Genomic DNA, 18,672 nt, shown 5'->3' on the forward strand with positions numbered 1-18,672 from the left:
CTCATCACTGTGACGCAATCGGCCCGTTTTTATCAAAACCACTTTGATGTCTGTCACAACAGAGATGATTGATTGATTGATTGAAAACTTTATTAGAAGATTTGCAGAAGTAGGTACATGAAAGTACATCTTACATACAAGGTCAACTAACAGGATAAAAACCCAAGAAAGCCACTGGCTTATTTCAATTGGGGTCCTTGATTCTCAATTCATTGATTGATTGATTGAAAACTTTATTAGAAGATTTGCAGAAGTAGGTACATGACAGTACATATTACATACAAGGTCAACTAACAGGATAAAAACCCAAGAAAGCCACTGGCTTATTTCAATTGGGGTCCTTGATTCTCAATTCATCGTTACATGTAAGACAGACAAAGAAAAAAAAAACTAGTACTATCTACAAGATAATACAGACAAATAACTATTACTATCTACAAGATAAAAATACATCCATCATGGTAAGAACAATACAACAAAACATCAGGTATGTACAGCGGGTAGGACAGGTGGGGACATACACCACAGGTGGGGGCGGGGGACAAAACACAAAGTATGTACAGTGGGTAGTTCGGGTCTTTTAATCTGATTTTTGATTTAGAGGGTCCAGTTACGGATTGCAGCCTCCTGTAAATGTTTTTTGAGAGTGGTTTTGAAGGTGGGCAGTGTTTTGCACTCCTTTAAGATTATAGGAAGGGCATTCCACATTTTTACTGCATAGTTTGCAAACGAGTTTAACCCCTTGTTTGTGGTGCAACGCGGTTGAACGTGGTTCGTGGAGCTTCCTCTGGTGTTGTATGTGTGGACGTTGTTCACTTTTTGGAAGTATGTTGACAGGTACTTGGGTGTCTTTGTGGTGTAGCGTATCTTGAAGACCAGGCCCAGTGCAAGCTGCTGCACTCTGTCAACTACTCGTAGCCAATCAAGGCTCAAAAAATGAGCAGCGGTTAGATGTGTCCTAGGGTTGAGGCCTAGCAGAAGCCTAACCAGTTTATTTTGGGCTGTCTGGAGTCTTGTTTTATGGGCCTTTGTGGTTCTATAGTACCATGAAGTTACGGCATAGTCGAAGTGACATTGAATGAGAGCTCCTGATAGGGTCCTCAGTGTGTTTTTACTGACAAGTGAGGATATCCTGTACAAGAATCTAGTTCTATGGTTCACTTTTTTGATTACTTTTGCTGCCATTTTATCTCCGGAAAGATTTGCCTCTAAGATGGAGCCCAGGTATGTAATATCCTCTTTTCTTGTGATATTAATGTTACCCACTTTTATTTTAAAATTTTCAGCCTTTCTGAGTTTAGATGGGGATCCGTATAGGATGGTTTCAGTTTTACCTAGGTGTATTGATAGTTTATTGTCAGCTAGCCAGATGCAGATTCTACTCAGTTCAGTGCTTAGCGCTTTTTCCACCTGCAATATGTCCCTGTCAGAGACCAGCAGAGCCGAGTCATCCGCGAACAGGAACAAATTGCAATCACATGCTGATGACATGTCATTCACATATATTAGGAACAGTAAAGGTCCCAATATGCTTCCTTGTGGAACGCCGCAGGTCACTGGGAGGGGGGGGGACAGTGTTCCGTTCACACTAACCACCTGTTCCCTCCCCTCTAAGTAGGATTGCATCCAGCTCACCTATGTTCTATCGAACCCAATTGCTTTCAGTTTATCTAACAATATGTGGTGATCTACTGTGTCGAAGGCCTTCTGGAGGTCCAGCATGACCATGCCGCAGTATTTGCCCGAGTCCACCTCATGGTTGATGTGGTCGTTCAAATAGAGAAGGCATGTGTCAGTGGAATGGGATGTTCTGAATCCTGATTGAAATTCATACATCAGATTTTTTTCGGTAAGGTACCTATCAACCTGTTCATAAACTATTTTTTCCATAAGTTTCAAGATGGAATTAAGAATAGAAACAGGTCGGTAGTTGCCTGGGTCTAATTTGCTTCCTTTTTTATACAGTGGGGTTACCCTTGCTATTTTAAAGTCAAGGGGGACGTGTCCCTGTTTGATGGAGAGGTTTATTATGTGGGTGATGATTGGGGTAATGGAGGCAGCTGAGTCTTTTAGAAATCTGGCTGGAATATTGTCATGGCCCGTGGCCTTTTCTGAGTGTAGCGCGCCCAGCTTTTTAAACACCTCATCGTTTGACACCATGGAGAGTTTAAAATCATCTTTGCGTACACCCAGTTTATTGTAGAACGCACGGATGTGCTCTACACCATAACGCCCTGAGTGGGGTGGTAGATTGTTAACTAATTTAGTGGCTATGGTTGTAAAGAAAGTGTTTAAGCACTTAGCCACATCCAGCTTGTCTGTAAGGAGAGAATCTCCAGATTTTATGCTGATGTTTGTAGACCTGGTTTTGAGTTTTTGACTGCAACCTAGTTGGCTATTAAGTAGCTTCCAAAGGTCACGTGGTTTGTTTAAGTTTTCTTTGATTTTGTTATCGAGGTATTCTTTCTTAGCAGATTTGGTCATGGTAATTACCTAATTGCATAGTTTGTTGCATTGTTTTTTAATTTTTTCAAAGTGGGTTTTGTGATCTTCGTTTAAGTGTTTCACTAATTTTGATTTGCATTTTTGAACTTCAGAGCATTTGAGGTCTCTGACTTTCATAGCATTTAGAATGTCCGAATTCATCCATGGTTCCGATCGGGCTTTAACCCTGGTGGTTCTCATGGGGGCTATACTGTCAATAATATTTAGGAATTTGGTTTTGAAACCTCAATCGTTGACGGGTTGTTGCTGGGGTTTCACATTTGGGTATTTTCTCCCGACAAATATACTTATTTCAATATTTAGGGTTATGGTTATTTTTGTTTTATTGTTTTATTGAAATTCTTCGTGAACTGATATTTTGGGGAAAACAATCTCTCTTATTTCACGGCTGGCTGGCTGTCTCTCTCTCTCCGACAGGACTGAGCGCCATCTGATGGTGACATTTGGCATGACATAAAATATATACCTTTATTTGAAATCAGCATTTATACATTACTCTATACTCCAAAATAACCCATCAAGTTGGGTTTATATAAATAATCAACCATAGAAACCAAGAGCTATATCTGTAATCTGTGTATTAATTATAGGCTACTAATATCTGAGTGGCAGTTGCCTGATGAAATTCAAATTCACAACTTTTGTCTTTCATTATAATCTTCTTAATGAGGTCATTTGATGTAGGCCTAGTGATTTATTTTAAAATTATCTTTATTACATTCTATTCATGTTTTATTCATATTTTATCAGTTCTCTTTTACCCCTCTAATTCCTACTTAGTTCCATAACTGCATATGTTACCAGTGAAGACAAGAGCAGGTGATCTCCAATTGATGCGGGTTTTATTGTGAGGTTCTGTGCGCACAGACACGCAAAAGGAGAGATATCATTCCCCTTAGGGAGGGGGGAGTGGAGGGAGGGTCCTGTCCCCTCTCGGCAGGCGGTGTTACTTTAACTCATTCCCCTTAGGGAGGGGGGAGTGGAGGGAGGCGGAGTTGTAGCTCAGGTGGCCGTTCTTATGGAAGAGGAAGATGACCCTGGAAGGAGATCAGATCAGGACAACATTGTAAGAATGAATGAATGAATGAATGAATGGTCTTTGTCATTAATACAGTACAGGTACCATACAACGAAATTTAGGAGGGGGGGCTCCCCTGGTGCTTGTAAAAAAGACTAAAAAACAAGAGGTCCAAGGGTAAAATAAAAAAGGGAAAAGAGCTGGTTTACATAAATAAAGGCTATGTACACTATACTATACTATACTACTATACTATACAATAAAACACTGTGCTGTACTCTATGCTATAAATATCCTAACTTTTCCCTGTATCTGAACCTTATGTACACAAGGGTTGTCATATTGCACATAGTATTTTTGCACATTCATTTAAAGTGTCGCATTTAGCAGGTTTGAAATGTTCACAGTTGTATTTCAATATTGCACTTATGTTTACAATCTAGTAGCTGCCATCAAATTGTCTAGATTGTCCAGGGCCTAGATTCTAGGTCTTTGCTGTGTTCAGGGCCTGAATGGCCCTAGGGTAGAAGCTGAGCTTCAGTCTATTTTGTCCGTGCGAACATGGTCCTGAACCGCCTGCCTGAGTGCAGCCGAACAAAGTGTTCGTTCCCAGGGTGGGATGGGTCCCCGGAGATCTTGGAGGCCTTCCTGAGGCAGCGTGTGTTGTACAGCTCTTCCAGAGAGGGGAGGGGGGCGCCGATGATCTTCTGGGCCGATCTCACGACTCTCTGTAGCGCTTTCCTCTCTGCGGCTGTGCAGCTGGAGAACCACACGCAAATGCAGTAGGTGAGGATGCTCTCCACTGTGCAGCGGTAGAAGGTCACAAGCAGCTCCTGTCTGAGGTGGTATTTCCTGAGGACTCTCAGGAAGTAGAGCCGCTGTTGTGCCTTCTTGATGATGGCTGCTGTGTTGGTCCTCCAGGACAGGTCATCCTGTATGTGCACCCCCAGGAATCGGAGAGTTGAGACTCTCTCCACGCTCCCTCCATCGACTAGCAGGGGCTGGACCTCAGATTTTTTCCTCCTGAAGTCCACGATGATTTCCTGGGTCTTTAACTGGTTCAGCAGCAGGTTGTTAACCTTGCACAGCTTGCCCAGCTGTTCCACCTCATCCCTGTACGCCGCCTCGTCCCCCCCCGAGATGCAGCCCACCACGGTGGTGTCGTCTGCAAACTTTATGATGGAGTTGCTGGGGTGGACGGGGGTGTGATAATCCCAGGTCTAGTAGTTTGGTCACTAGCCTGTCTGGAAGGATAGGGTTGAAAGCAGAGCTGAAGTCCACAAAGAGCAGTCTCGCGTAGCTGTTCCCCCTCTCCAGGTGGGATAGAGTGGCGTGGAGAGTCGTCGCGATGGCGTCCTCTGTGGACCTGTGGGCTCTGTTGGCGAACTGGTATGGATCCAGGTTGGGCGGGAGGCATGTGACTATGTGGGCCCGGACCAGTTTCTCGAAGCACTTCATGATGATTGGTGTGAGTGCCACCGGGCGGTAGTCGTTTAGGCAGCTCACCGTGCTTTTCTTCGGGACTGGGATGATAGTTGAGGTTTTCAGGCAGGGTGGGATGGTGGCCTGGGACAGGGACTGGTTGAAGATGTTGGTTGTAAACAGCATCGGTTCTATTGAAATGTCAAGTGATCCAAAAACAATTCAAACAATTGTGTGTGTATGTAGCATGGTATGTTACAGCAATCCAATCTGTTTCACTTTCCTAGGCCAACCTTACTACTTTCACAAATTCTTAGTGTGTCTACAATACACGGGGTGCCGTTCTTTACAGAGAAACAGGATCTGATGTAACCAATGGGGGCTGTCTGGATGTGTCCTGTCACATGAGACATACCTTCAAGAGGATTTGTATTGGTTATCAGTTTATTAGAATATTTTAGTAAGCACTGAGGTGCTACTACCAAGTGACAGCTTGTCGCACAATGCAATGCCAAGGAGAACACAATCAGTACATGTGCCTGGTTTATAATCACCTTGTTCTAGTGAAATCTCTGCTCCTCTTTCTGTTTGGGACATTGGCTGACTCTTTTGAAATGCATCGTGGCTGTCAGAGCAGACTGGAGAGACGCCATGTGACCAGCCTGGCAGTCCTATAGTCACAGTGAGACCACTACACACACTTACCTTCCCTTGTCACAGTGAGACCACTACACACACTTACCTTCCCTTGTCACAGTGAGACCACTACACACACTTACCTTCCCTTGTCACAGTGAGACCACTACACACACTTACCTTCCCTTGTCACAGTGAGACCACTACACACACTTACCTTCCCTTGTCACAGTGCAACCTGGTCTCACACGGCAGACGTCAGAATTCGACGTTTATGGACAAACGTCGAATTCTGACGTGAGATTGCATCCAAACGTCGAATTCCGACGTGACATTGGGGTAGCTCGTTCTGATAGCGCAGGGGTGCGCCTGTTATGTGCGCCTGTCGGGGCTTCTCTCGGGATTATAAAAAAAAAATGGAATAATCCCGAGAGAAGCCCCGACAGGCGCACATAACAGGCGCACCCCTGCGCTATCAGAACGAGCTACCCCAATGTCACGTCGGAATTCGACGTTTGGATGCAAATGTCACGTCGGAATTCGACGTTTGGATGCAATCTCACGTCAGAATTCGACGTTTGTCCATAAACGTCGAATTCTGACGTCTGCCGTGTGAGACCAGGCTGCACAGTGAGACCACTACACACACTTACCTTCCCTTGTCACAGTGAGACCACTACACACACACTTACCTTCCCTTGTCACAGTGAAACCACTACACACACTTACCTTCCCTTGTCACACTGAGATCACTACACACACTTACAGTACAGGCCAAAAGTTTGGACACACCTTCTCATTCAATGTGTTTCCTTTATTTTCATGACTATTTACATTGTAGATTCTCACTGAAGGCATCAAAACTATGAATGAACACATGTGGAATGATGTACTTAACAAAAAAGTGTGAAATAACTCTAAATATGTCTTATATTTTAGATTCTTCAAAGTAGCCACCCTTTGCTTTTTTGTTGTTAATAAAATAAAAAAATGTTGTTGTTAATAAAATATATAATAATAATAATATTAAATATATATAATAACATATTATTATTAACACATATTATATTTAATATTATTATTATATATTTTATTAACAACAAAAAAGCAAAGGGTGGCTACTTTGAGGAATCTAAAATATAAGACATATTTAGAGTTATTTCACACTTTATTGTTAAATACATACTTCCTATGTGTTCATTCATAGTTTTGATGCCTTCAGTGAGAATCTACAATGTACCAAATAGTCATGAAAATAAAGGAAACGCATTAAATGAGAAGGTGTGTCCAAACTTTTGGCCTGTACTGTACCTTCCCTTGTCACAGTGAGACCACTACACACACTTACCTTCCCTTGAGAAGATACTACTGTCAAGAAAAACAATCTTAAGCTAAATGTTTTCATGATGTATAATTCAAGAAAAAATGACATTTTACAGTGTGTATTTTACCATGGGAAGTTCAAATCTTATCAGTCTGCAGCCCCTGTTGAGTTCTCAAACCCTAAGCTCCACTGTTGATGTTAATGTAACCATTATACTGTTTTAAAACATACTTTGACACATGTATTGAACTCCACACTTTTATTAAAAAGCACACACACACACACACACAACTGCTAAACCATGTACATATTAACAAATAAACAAAACGGATTAAACCATGGTTGTATCAAACTGAAACAAAAGTTGCATATTTAAAACAATTTGCAACATGAATTAATAATTTCAGTGTAAACGAAAAAGTGCAATACACAGGAAGATTCTCCTTCTCTACTATGTGGTGTACAGTCACTTGTGTACAGTCACATTATGCAGTTCCTAAGGTACCTGCATAGAATAACTACCATGGACATGGTTCTGCATTGAAACAGAATTAACAGAATGGACATGGTTCTATATTTTCATGCTGCAGTAAATGAGCCCCAGATTTGAAATGGAATGATAATTTGATTGGTGATGTGATGTGGGACTCACTCAGCAAGGTCTATGCAGGGTTCAACAGTACCAGTTGTCTGCTGGTCCAGGACAAGGTCTATGCAGGGTTAAACAGTACCAGTTGTCTGCTGGTCCAGGACAAGGTCTATGCAGGGATCAACAGTACCAGTTGTCTGCAGGTCCAGGACAAGGTCTATGCAGGGTTCAACAATACCAGTTGTCTGCTGGTCCAGGACAAGGTCTATGCAGGGTTCAACGGTACCAGTTGTCTGCTGGTCTACACAACCATAGACACACTACTCTGCACGTGTGACATCATAGTGAAGACATTGAATACTGCAGATATTTTCATATCTGACACACATCAATCAGGATACCTACCAGGTGTAACCAGGGCTTCTGGGTCTCCATCCATCTTCCTCATCGTAGATGTTTCATGTCAACTTGTTCAAGGTCTAGTTCTATGATAACTGTTCTACTGTAAAACTCCAGCTCCATGCTGGTTCTAGCCTGTCTGTCTGAAGGCTCCACTGCCTGCAACTGTGTGATTGCTGAGTGGTTTCAGGTGGGCTGATCAGGAGCTGTCAAAGGTCCTGAACAGGGCTGCGTTCAGATAGAAATACATCACATAGAACAAGACATGCCTCTCTGACAAGTGTAGAGTCATCATGAGGTCACACAGGTCACACACACTAACCGTTTGTTTCACAAAGACTTTATTGATATTGACACAGTCGTCATCATCATCATCATCATCATCATCATCATATAAAAATTAGGAACTTGACTATAGGATTAGTTCAGGCTACTAGACTACTGTGCTGCCACTATGGCGCCTCTGTCAGAATGAGAATGAGAAGGAGGAGGCAGAAGATGATAGAGTTATTGTAATAATAATAATAATAATAATAATAATAAATAATACAACTAAAACACAGAGGCACCATCCTCTCTGACCACCATTCATAGATCTCGCTGTCTGTCCATCTGGACTTGCAGGGCTTCACAAGAGCTACACTGACACACACGCGAAAATATATGTATATGTGAATATATGCAAAATATGTACATTGGATAGATAGGCAGGTACAGAAATACATGGAAAGTGAATTTCAGAACATGTACATGTTGTATTGACAGAGGAGGAGGGCTGTCTTCACAACCACTCCCTGCTATCTTGCTAGCACAGCTACATAATACAGCATCTGAATTCAAACACACAACTTTACCAACTCTTATACACATCCACTCTCTCTCCTCAGGGTCAGAGACTCTGGGTCTCAGAGTTCATCACCAGTCTGATTGATAATATAATGATTCATCTGGATTGTTTCACGATCATTTGCATTTCCAGAAATAAAATAAAAAGGTAATAAAAGAATATACAGAAAAATTCCACGCCTCTGTTTTGTCAGTCTATTGCACTTTTTCACATATTTCATAATGAGAAAATAACCAACTGGTTTTCATCAACTGCTGCAGACAGGATCTGAGGCAGGAGTATAAACCTACACTGACACAGTCCAGGGGGCCATTCCACTAAAGGTGGCTTAGTATATCGGCGATTGAAATAAATGCGGCGATCAGGGAACTCGGGATTGGAATTCAAGCCTCAGGTGATTCCTCGAACGAGGATCAGGCTTGTGTCATCAGTGTTCACAGAAGACAGGCTTACAAATCTTCGATATGGGCGCGTGCACGCAGACATAAAGAGCCCCGAAGAGTCGATCTGTCGAAATGAAGATACTCCACTCTGCAGGGGTCCTACATTTGCGCAGCATTCCGAATTATTGATTTTTATGAAGACGGAAAAATAAGATGTCAAATAGTGCAATACTGCCGCAATTAACAAGGCGAGGGAAATGGTTTGGCAAGAAATTGCTGACCGATTAAATGCGTAGGTCATACTAGCCCTAGTTATTGTTATATGTTCATATTTTAATAAATGAATATTTACTACTGTGGTGATATCAGCAACAGGCTAAAATCGTCTTATCGTCACGATGGCCTAGTGGTATCGACCGCTGCCATAGGATTTATTCGTCTTTTTAAGACGGTGGTTCGAATCCCTCTTCGGACACACTTTTTATTGCATTTCGTTGTCTGAATCTAATCTAAAATATAGTAATAGTAAGTATATAGGCTATAAAATGATGGTGCAGGCTAATTTACAAGAACTGACACGATTACAATGGTGTTTGAAGCCTTTCTGAGTAAATTATGTTCTTAAACTAGACCCTGGATTTGGCATAGATTATTTTTTCTTACGATTACTGATGGATAGATGATTCAGTTAGACAGATATATATATATATGTTGTAAATCGATTTGCATGAACGGCTTCGGTTAAATGTAAAAAGAAAAGAAAAAAGAATCACTTAAATCAAGTCTCGAACATGCAACCTTTGGAACTCTAGCCGGCTGCCTTAACCACTGCGCCAGCCAGACTGCTGTGATGACAGCAATGCAAGTTGAGACAATTTTTTTTTTTTTTTTTTACACTCTTTTATTTATTGATCTATCGATCTATCTATCACACTTTCAAAATATCAAGTTATCTATCGATCGATCACACTTTCAAAATATCAAATTATCTATCTATCACACAGTCAACCTATCCATCTATCTATCTCGTGTGAAGTGGGAACTAATATTTCCTAAAAGAGGAACTGTCGTTCGGGATGTAGTTTCCGCCTGTGAGCCTTTTTTGACCCGCGTCTTACTTTAGCCAGTGTTTTAGCCTGGTCGCGACCAGGCTAATTATATCTGACTCAGAAGGAGCTCAACCAAGCAGCGAATTATTCGAGCCACATTGATGGAACCGAACGCAAGCTAACATTATCGAGGCTTAGAACTTTATCGAGGCTTAGAAGATAATCGACCTTAGTGGAATGGGCCCCTGAAGACTTTCCAGTCAGAGACTCCTCCATCTCACAGGACCTGTACTGCTGCCCTCTGGTGGTCAGAGTGGGACTGACACTACACACTACACCCTAAACACTACACACTATACCCTCACATAACACCCTACACACTGCACACAGAGGCACACAGTTTGAGTGTATGAAGCTTGATGTGTGTAAAACTACATCATGACATCATGTTATGATCCATCATCCTTGAGCCTTAGGTGTTCAGTGTGATCTCCCTTAGACTAGTTTACACAGGGTCACTGAGCCATCGCCAAGCCAAAACCCTGGGTAGAGGGGCTCAGTGAATGTGGAGTGGAATGTGTGCAGGTGGGTCAGTGTGTCAGAGGAGACGCTGTAGAAGGACAGAGTGCCGGCCGGCCAGTCCAGATACACTCCTACTCTGTGGGAGTCAGAGGGGGGGACAGGTATGTCAGTTGTCTTATTATTGTGCCAGGCAGTGTAACTGTCAGAGGTGTGAGAGCAAGACAGACACCAGGACTTGTCATTGTCTCCCAACAGACAGTCAATACCCTGCCCTGTCCTGCTGATTCCTTTATATGTCACTGCTATAGCAGCCCCATACCCTCCCCACTCTACCTCCCAGTAGCAGCGCCCAGTCAGACCCTCTCTACACAGCACCTGTAGCCAGTACTCAAATCTCTCTGGGTGATCAGGATACGGCTGCTCCTCTCTCCCCCATGTCGCCTTCCTGTTCTCCTCACACAGAGAGAGGAGTCTGTGTGCTGTGTTTGGGTCCAGTGTGAGCTCACAGGCATCTGAATGAGAGGGCCAAAATAATCATCAAATCAATACAATTGGATAAATTAGAATATTCACATTGAGATCTTGTTAAGCCCAGTTCACATCTATGTAACGTAACACAACGGGTCAGTTTTAGAACGTTTAAACCGTTGTTAGAAAAAACTTGGCAACTACTTGCGACTTATTATTACTTGCGACATTATCTAGCTAGCTAACTTGCCTTCCATTTGCAACGCTAATGCATTAGCTGTCAAGGCCAACACGCACACACACACTAGATGAAAACATAAAAACACACCGCTGCACTCATATTCAGACCCCATTGTCATGACAGACCTAAAAGTTGAGTAAAGCCAGCTCCCTATATAACAACAACAAGGGACTATCTATTGGCTACGGAGGGGTCAGTTTCATGTCACTCACAAAGATGTACTCCTTTCTAGGTGAGAGTTTCAAGAGTCTTGTCTACCTGTCTACAAATGTCTAGCTAACTTTTCATCTTTCTCAGCAAAAACATGTAATAGCTCAACATAGTTGCCACGATTAGAAGAGTTTGCACTCTCATCGTTACCACGAAATGTTAATTCCTGTTTGGCTCAGAAACGGGTCGTATTAATAAGGTCCACTCCGCTTCTTGGCAACAGATGACGCTGGTCTGTGCTATTTCCTGATTGGCTGAAGAGAAATATCAGACGTTCCATAAAATCTGGACGTTCTACTGAGATTTGACATGTCAAATCACTGGCGATTCCCTGATGACTGTGAGTTCCATCGCATTGTGTCGCATAGATGTGAACTGGACTTTATATGCTAACATTATTTTTTTCACAAAATATTACTTATTAATGCCTGTGTGGTGTTATTTTTAAATGTTGACATTTTTGAGTTAGTAATTCATAAAATACAAAGGTTCCATCTCACAAAACATAATGGAATGTAAAAACTTTGACGCTCAATATCTCTGAACTGCCCTAAACGGAGATAGAACCTTCTCATTCTAAACGGAAATAGAACCTTATCATTCTAAACGGAGATAGAACCTTATCATTCTAAACGGAGATAGAACCTTCTCATTCTAAACGGAGATAGAACCTTATCATTCTAAACGGAGATAGAACCTTATCATTCTAAACTCACGAAATGTTGTCAGATGTGGCTTGATAACCTCTTCGAATGTGTATTTCTTATTCTAAATTGCTGTAATGTCAGCTGTTGATATGCATATGCCATAATAATAATAATAATAATAATAATAATAGCATAGTGTTTCACACTGCATGGTTTTTAATTGATATAATAATCTCACTGTCCCTCCCAACCCTTCTTGTCTTTTCCAGGTTGGCCACAAAGGTGACCATTGCAGGAGGTGCCCTGTATGTTGCCTACGACTCAGGACTGTTAGGGGGGAGTGAACAGGGCTCGGAGGTCCTGGGGAAGGCGAAAGCTGCTATCCCCCCAGCTGTGGATGAGTGGATGAAGTATTTTGGTCTGGAGGTAGCTAACAATGTTCTCTATTAATTATAGAATTATTTCCCTGTGATACAATAGAGTGTATATGTTACGGTACATGTGGGAATACGGTACATGTGGGAAAACTAAGGTTAGGTGCTAGGATGACTTGGTACATGCTGGCATGTCTAACCCTAACCCTACCCCTAACCTTAACCCTAACCCTAACCCTAGTTTTCCCACATGTACCGTATTCCCACATGTACCGTAACATATACACTGGCAATTGTGTTTGTGTGAGGGGGTTGATCACTAAGCAATATATGTTCTGTCTATTTCAGCTCCCAGCTATGCCTAAAGTTGCATTCGCCCCACTTGATTCATGGAACTCTGGTAAGGAGAATTGTTGTCCTCTCCACTAAATGACTGGTAGTGATGGCTTCTTGAACTGTTGAAGCTTTCCATCAAATTGCGTCACACATGGACCGAAGCTTCGTGTTGCTTCATTTGCTCTACTGCGCCGTCAAGTGCACAATAAATGTCTAGCAGGCAGAGTGATGATGACACCGTGGCTTTGTGAAGCTTTGAATTGAATAAGGGCCAATCCCAATTCCCTTTTCTACCCCTATGGCTCGTTTTCGAGTGTCACTCGATTCGAAGGCCTTGCCTTCGAATACGTCACAAGCCCTACCCCTTCAAATCTCAGCCCTTTGAATTGGGACAGCCCTTCACGGCGCCTACGTCATCAACAGTGGTTTAGACGCGGTACGGGTGACGCGTTATGTTGCCGGCGAATTCTCACATCTCACAATGCCTTCTTCAGCTGTGTTTATTTCTGTTGCGTGTGCTATAAGGATCTTTTTTCGTTTGTTATCAACACACTGTAGTGTTTAGACGTTCCTTTTTTAGTCTCTTCCGTCAGCGATGTCTTTTTTGTGGACATCGCAATAATGACAATGAATGACTCCAACCAAAACACAGAGTATTAACCATCTGTCAGCGCACGATGTTCCTCCAAAGATACCCGTGACTCAATCCTCAGCCACCACATACACACGAGTCCATCAGTAGTCATAAAGCGTTGTCCAAAAATCACGTTACCAAGCGCCTTTCTCAGAACAATTCGTCGTCTAGAATCCAAAAATCAATCCATCATAGTGGTGGTCAAAAACGTAGAAAGAGGATCTCTTGGGGACGCGGCCACATTTGCCCGTGAAGGAGAGATGACAAATAAGCGGAAACATTTCTCAGTAGAGTCGAACGGTGATAGATCATCATCCTTTACGCGTATCCTTAATTAACTGTAGTTACATTTCGCGTGTCATATGCCATTAGACATGGAAATATGTCAATGCGCGGCTGTCATGCACAAATCAGCTTGTAACGTTAGACACACAGCACACAGCACATCGGCATGATAACGTTTTGTTGTTGTTGTGCTTGTTATAAAGAAAAGGTCTATAATGCATTGAAATGAATGATACAACCCATTAATAATAATAATAACAACTGCTCGGATTAGATTGCGGGTGGAAATAGGTCAAAATGCGCATCATGTACAAGTCAGCCGAACGTTTGATAGATAACTTTACATATGTGTACCATCATCCGCTGTCAAACGCCACAGGTAATAATTGATTTATGATTGTACATCTCTGAAATGCTCGACTGTCATGCAGCGTTGCGTTACTGTAACGTTAGACACAGCACCGACATAAAAGCGATTTTTGGGTTAAGCTTGTTATAAATAAAAGGTCTATAATGCATTGTAATGACATTAAACTAAGACAATACGATGGTTATCATAATTTTTCAAATCTTTATTAATAAGTAATTACAGAGAAAGTAAAATGACATTTCCGCATTGAATAGAGCGACATAAGATTTCTGTAGATGATTCGCAATGCATCCTGGTATCAAGGGGTAGCGTACCGTTAGCCCTTCGAAGCTAGTCTGGTCCTGAAATCCCTCGAAACGAAGTAATAGTTAGCCCTCCCCCTTACCCCTAGCCCTCGACGAAATATGAATTGAGACAGCCCTCGCCCTAAACGTGAACGCGCAAATCGAGCCATAGGGGTGAAAACGAAGGGCTAGGGGTGAATTGGGATTGGGCCTTAATGTGCTTATGTTACTAGGAACAACAACATTTTATTCATTTTTTCATTTTTATTTAAAAATAACAATTTCTCCACAGTGCTGGGCTTCAGGCGATTTCTTTTTTTTTAGACGATTTCACCTGCTTTTGAAAATATCCTTTCACAGGGCACAGATGAAGCTGGGGTACATAGATAATTAACGGCAAGTTTATACAAATTAGGATACACATGTTTGTGTTCTTCCCAATACTGTAGGGGGTTCTGCATCCTTTCGATGTTTGGTTCAGCCAGGTCGGTATGGACCTCCACTGTTGCGTCTGCAGTTACATTTTGGGTCCTCGCCTGCAGGACTGTGGTGTCTAAACGACGCCACAGTTTGTTACCTAAAACAGACAAACAGGCTGTCAGTGTCAGTGAATATATACAATAAGACAATTAGAATGTATCCAGTATACATTACCTGAGTCACAGGCTGCGAAGCTTCTGATATGGGGGGTTGTGATGACGAGGAGGAGGAGGAGGAGGAGGAGGCGGAGGGGGCGCTGTTTCGTATAACGGTAGCACATTCCAAAATGAGCCACTTCCCGAATCGGTCACGTGGTACGGCCGGAAGGCGAAGCTTCGCTCTTACCATATACGTCATCAACACACGCCTCGTTAGGCGCTTCACAAAAATCTGCCTCTGTTACTCGACAAACGCTCCGAAGCGTCGGCTTCATCTCGCCATCACTAATGACTGGGTATAGCCTGTGTTCTATTGTAATGGACCGGTTTCTTTAATATCTGTCTCGTTTCATTTCAGGGGTGCAGCAATCAATATCCGCTCTCTCAGTGGCCCCTACAAGAGCGGGTGAATACGCTACTACTGGCGTGCAGTACATGAAGAATCTCGCCAAATGAAAACTTGACTTCTTAGAACTACCAGATTGAAAAATCGACGTTTGTTTTGGACGGGTCTCAGCAATCACAATTGCAATCCTAACATTCAGGTGGACACAGCCAGTTCCAATGTTATATCCCCACTACACTGAGGGAAAGAAGGAACGCCCTCCTTAAAAGTCACTTGCTGGATTTGAATGCGTTGTAATTTAAATAGAAATGTAAGATAACCTCCAAGGAATTAGGCCTAATATTGAGCAAAACTGCCGTAACCAAAAATGTTCTTTCAGTTGTGTTGAAAATAATTTGATTACCTTACAGTCGGCTTTAGGCTACCAATAGCTCCCACCATGGACATGTTTAGCTGTATCGTGTGTTTTGTGTACGTAGAAGTTGTTCATTTTACAATTTTTATTTCTCAAAACCACTAATATGTTGTAAAATGTTCTGGCTTTGACCCGAGTCGTTACACCATCTCCCTCCCATGTTTTCTACAGCAAGAATGTCTATTGTTTTGTATATATTTAAGTTCACCATTTATGAGTGTAAAATAAACCTATTAAACATCTTATAAACTGAATATTTTGATTAAATTATTTGCTTTATTACTTGTTAGTTGCATACATGAACTAATGTAAGGTAGGGTCATTATTAAATATAAAAATACACTACTATATGCCTCAACATCCTCTTGACTCCTGTGCTTGCATTGTTGACAGTTACACCTTTTCACAATACACTTGTTCTGAATGTACATTTAGTTAATTAAATAAAATGCAGAGGAAAGAAATGTGCAAAAAAAACGTTATTACTCATGACAGAACAATGACACAAGTAGTTGGTGAATGCTACAACTCCAGACCTGGGGGAGGAGTCAACTCCAGACGTGGGGGAGGAGTCAACTCCAGACCTGGGGGAGGAGTCAACCATGAAGGTAACAGAAGAGTGCACACAATCTTTAGGAATTCCTTCTACTGTAGCCTATGTACTTGGCTGATTTTCGGGCAGAAATGGTTGGTCAAGAATCTGGCTGCAGGACAGTGGGAGGAACTGGAAACATTCAGAAGCCTCTAAAAGGGGCTGAAGCTCCTTTTCAACCTCAGGCTGTGGCGCATTTGGAATTAAGGATCATAGAACCATGGCTTGGTTTTTCCTGGGCTTCTGGGCACTACTGTTAGGCTGTTGTTGCCCCTCACTGCAAGTGGGGCAGTATACTCTGGGTAAAGGGCAGAAATGCGGCGGGTGGACTGACGGCCAGTGTGAAGCTGGCCTCGCCTGTGTTTCTAACAGCTCTACAGATACGTACGGCGAGGAGGCAGTCTGCATCTGTGAGTCTCCCCTCTTTCCTCAATCATCATTTGTTTTTGGAGAATAATTGGTTACTTTTGAACTGCTTTCTTTTTTCTTTTTCTATTTTTTCCCCACTTGATCCAGCACCACAGATGTATTGTGTGTTGACTCAACTGTTTACTGTCCCTCTCAAATGTTTGTTGAAATAGTTTTCTTATGCCTGGATAAGAGAGTCAAATAAGTACTTGTCAGTGCCTTCAACATACAGTACGATATGCAGTACATTGCCTTGATCGTATCTGTGTCTCCTGTTCTGTAGCTCCCCCTTTCTACCCGTTCTGCGCCCCCTGCTCGGAGGTGAAGTGTCCCCGGATGCGGCGTGACTGCAAAACTAGACACATGACAGACCCGTGTGGCTGCTGCGAACAGTGTGGCCGCAAGAGGGGCCAGCTGTGTGGGGGCCGTCAATGGGAGAAGGGTTACTGCGACCCTTACCTCAGCTGCGCTCTGTTCGTGGACCACGAGCCTGCCTTACCCCCCCACACTGGCGTGTGCAAAAGTAAGAGGATTGGGATGATAACAGCTAGCTTATGAGCTGACATTTAGGTATTGTCCAGACATATTGTGAGAATTTGGGCTTTGAATAACAGTTATGAAAGGGGTTGATTATGTTCGCGGATCCAGCTTGCACTGATAGGTTGTATTCTTTTGTTTATTGATTGATTGATTGAAAACTTTATTAGAAGATTTGCAGAAGTAGGTACATGAAAGTACATATTACATACAAGGTCAACTAACAGGATAAAAACCCAAGAAAGCCACTGGCTTATTTCAATTGGGGTCCTTGATTCTCAATTCATCGTTACATGTAAGACCGACAAAAAAACTAGTACTATCTACAAGATAATACAGACAAATAACTAGTACTATCTACAAGATAAACATACATCCAACATGGGAAGAACAATACAACAAAACATAAGGTATGTACAGCGGGTAGGACAGGTGGGGACATACACCACAGGTGGGGGCGGGGGACAAAACACAAAGTATGTACAGTGGGTAGTTCGGGCAGGGGGACAGACATATAATATGTACAATGGGTAGTTCGGGCGGGGGGACAAAACAACAAGTATGTACAGTGTATCAAAATTAGTGTGCAAATTGTCTCTTTTCATTGACATTTCATTTGAACGCCTCATTACAGTTAGCTTAGAAACATTGATACATCATTTGTTAACCCTTGAATTAGTGAGCAAGTTCGTCAGATCTGTTGTTATTGATTTATACAAGGCTTCAGGTGATAAATGGTTGGATAAATGTTGAACAAAGTTAACGTTTAGAGGCAGACCTTAGAATAAAGCATTTCTCTTGCCCTCTTTTTCCTCTCTCCCTTCATCGTATTCCACTAAACTCATCCTGTCTGTGTTCTCTGTCTACTAGAGTTACCAGGGCCGTTGACGGACTCCAGGAATGACCCCCTGTGTCCCTGGAAGTGGGGTTGCGACATCAGGATGAGTGTCTGTGACTGCTACAACGTACGGACCTGCTTCCACGGTCCCCACAGCTACAGTCGTCCAGAAGACTGCGAAACAGTGAGAAAAGGTGAGTGCTGTATATACACACATGTAAAATACCTCCCTGATTTGGCCATTTCTTTTCTATTGCTTTTTTATTTTATTGTATTTATATATAAAGCCCATCATGTCTCCATTCAAGAGACTGGACTGGACTGAGGTTTGTAGTACTGTTGTTCCGATACCATT

The 18,672-nt window shown here is 42.3% G+C and overlaps 1 protein-coding gene and 1 long non-coding RNA gene across 2 annotated transcripts in view; one reads left to right on the forward strand and one right to left on the reverse strand.

The window, feature by feature from the left end:
• Nucleotides 1-10,667: 10,667 nt before the first annotated feature.
• Nucleotides 10,668-18,672, reverse strand: part of LOC308162397 (uncharacterized protein) — a gene marked incomplete at both ends in the record, with an annotated part of 93,302 nt that continues 85,297 nt past the window's right edge. Inside the window, one exon of the mRNA XM_080536554.1 lies at nucleotides 10,668-11,206. Within this exon, the coding sequence (XP_080392680.1) occupies nucleotides 10,668-11,206 (539 nt within the window). The remainder of the gene's footprint in view (nucleotides 11,207-18,672) is intronic.
• LOC308162181 lies at nucleotides 12,536-16,082 on the forward strand. Its single transcript, XR_013937578.1, has 3 exons — nucleotides 12,536-12,686; nucleotides 12,983-13,034; nucleotides 15,540-16,082. It is a non-coding gene; the product is annotated as an uncharacterized lncRNA (long non-coding RNA).

This window comes from Nansenia antarctica (genome assembly GCF_963989245.1).
Source record: "Nansenia antarctica genome assembly, chromosome: 7".
NCBI classification, from domain to species: domain Eukaryota; kingdom Metazoa; phylum Chordata; class Actinopteri; order Argentiniformes; family Microstomatidae; genus Nansenia; species Nansenia antarctica.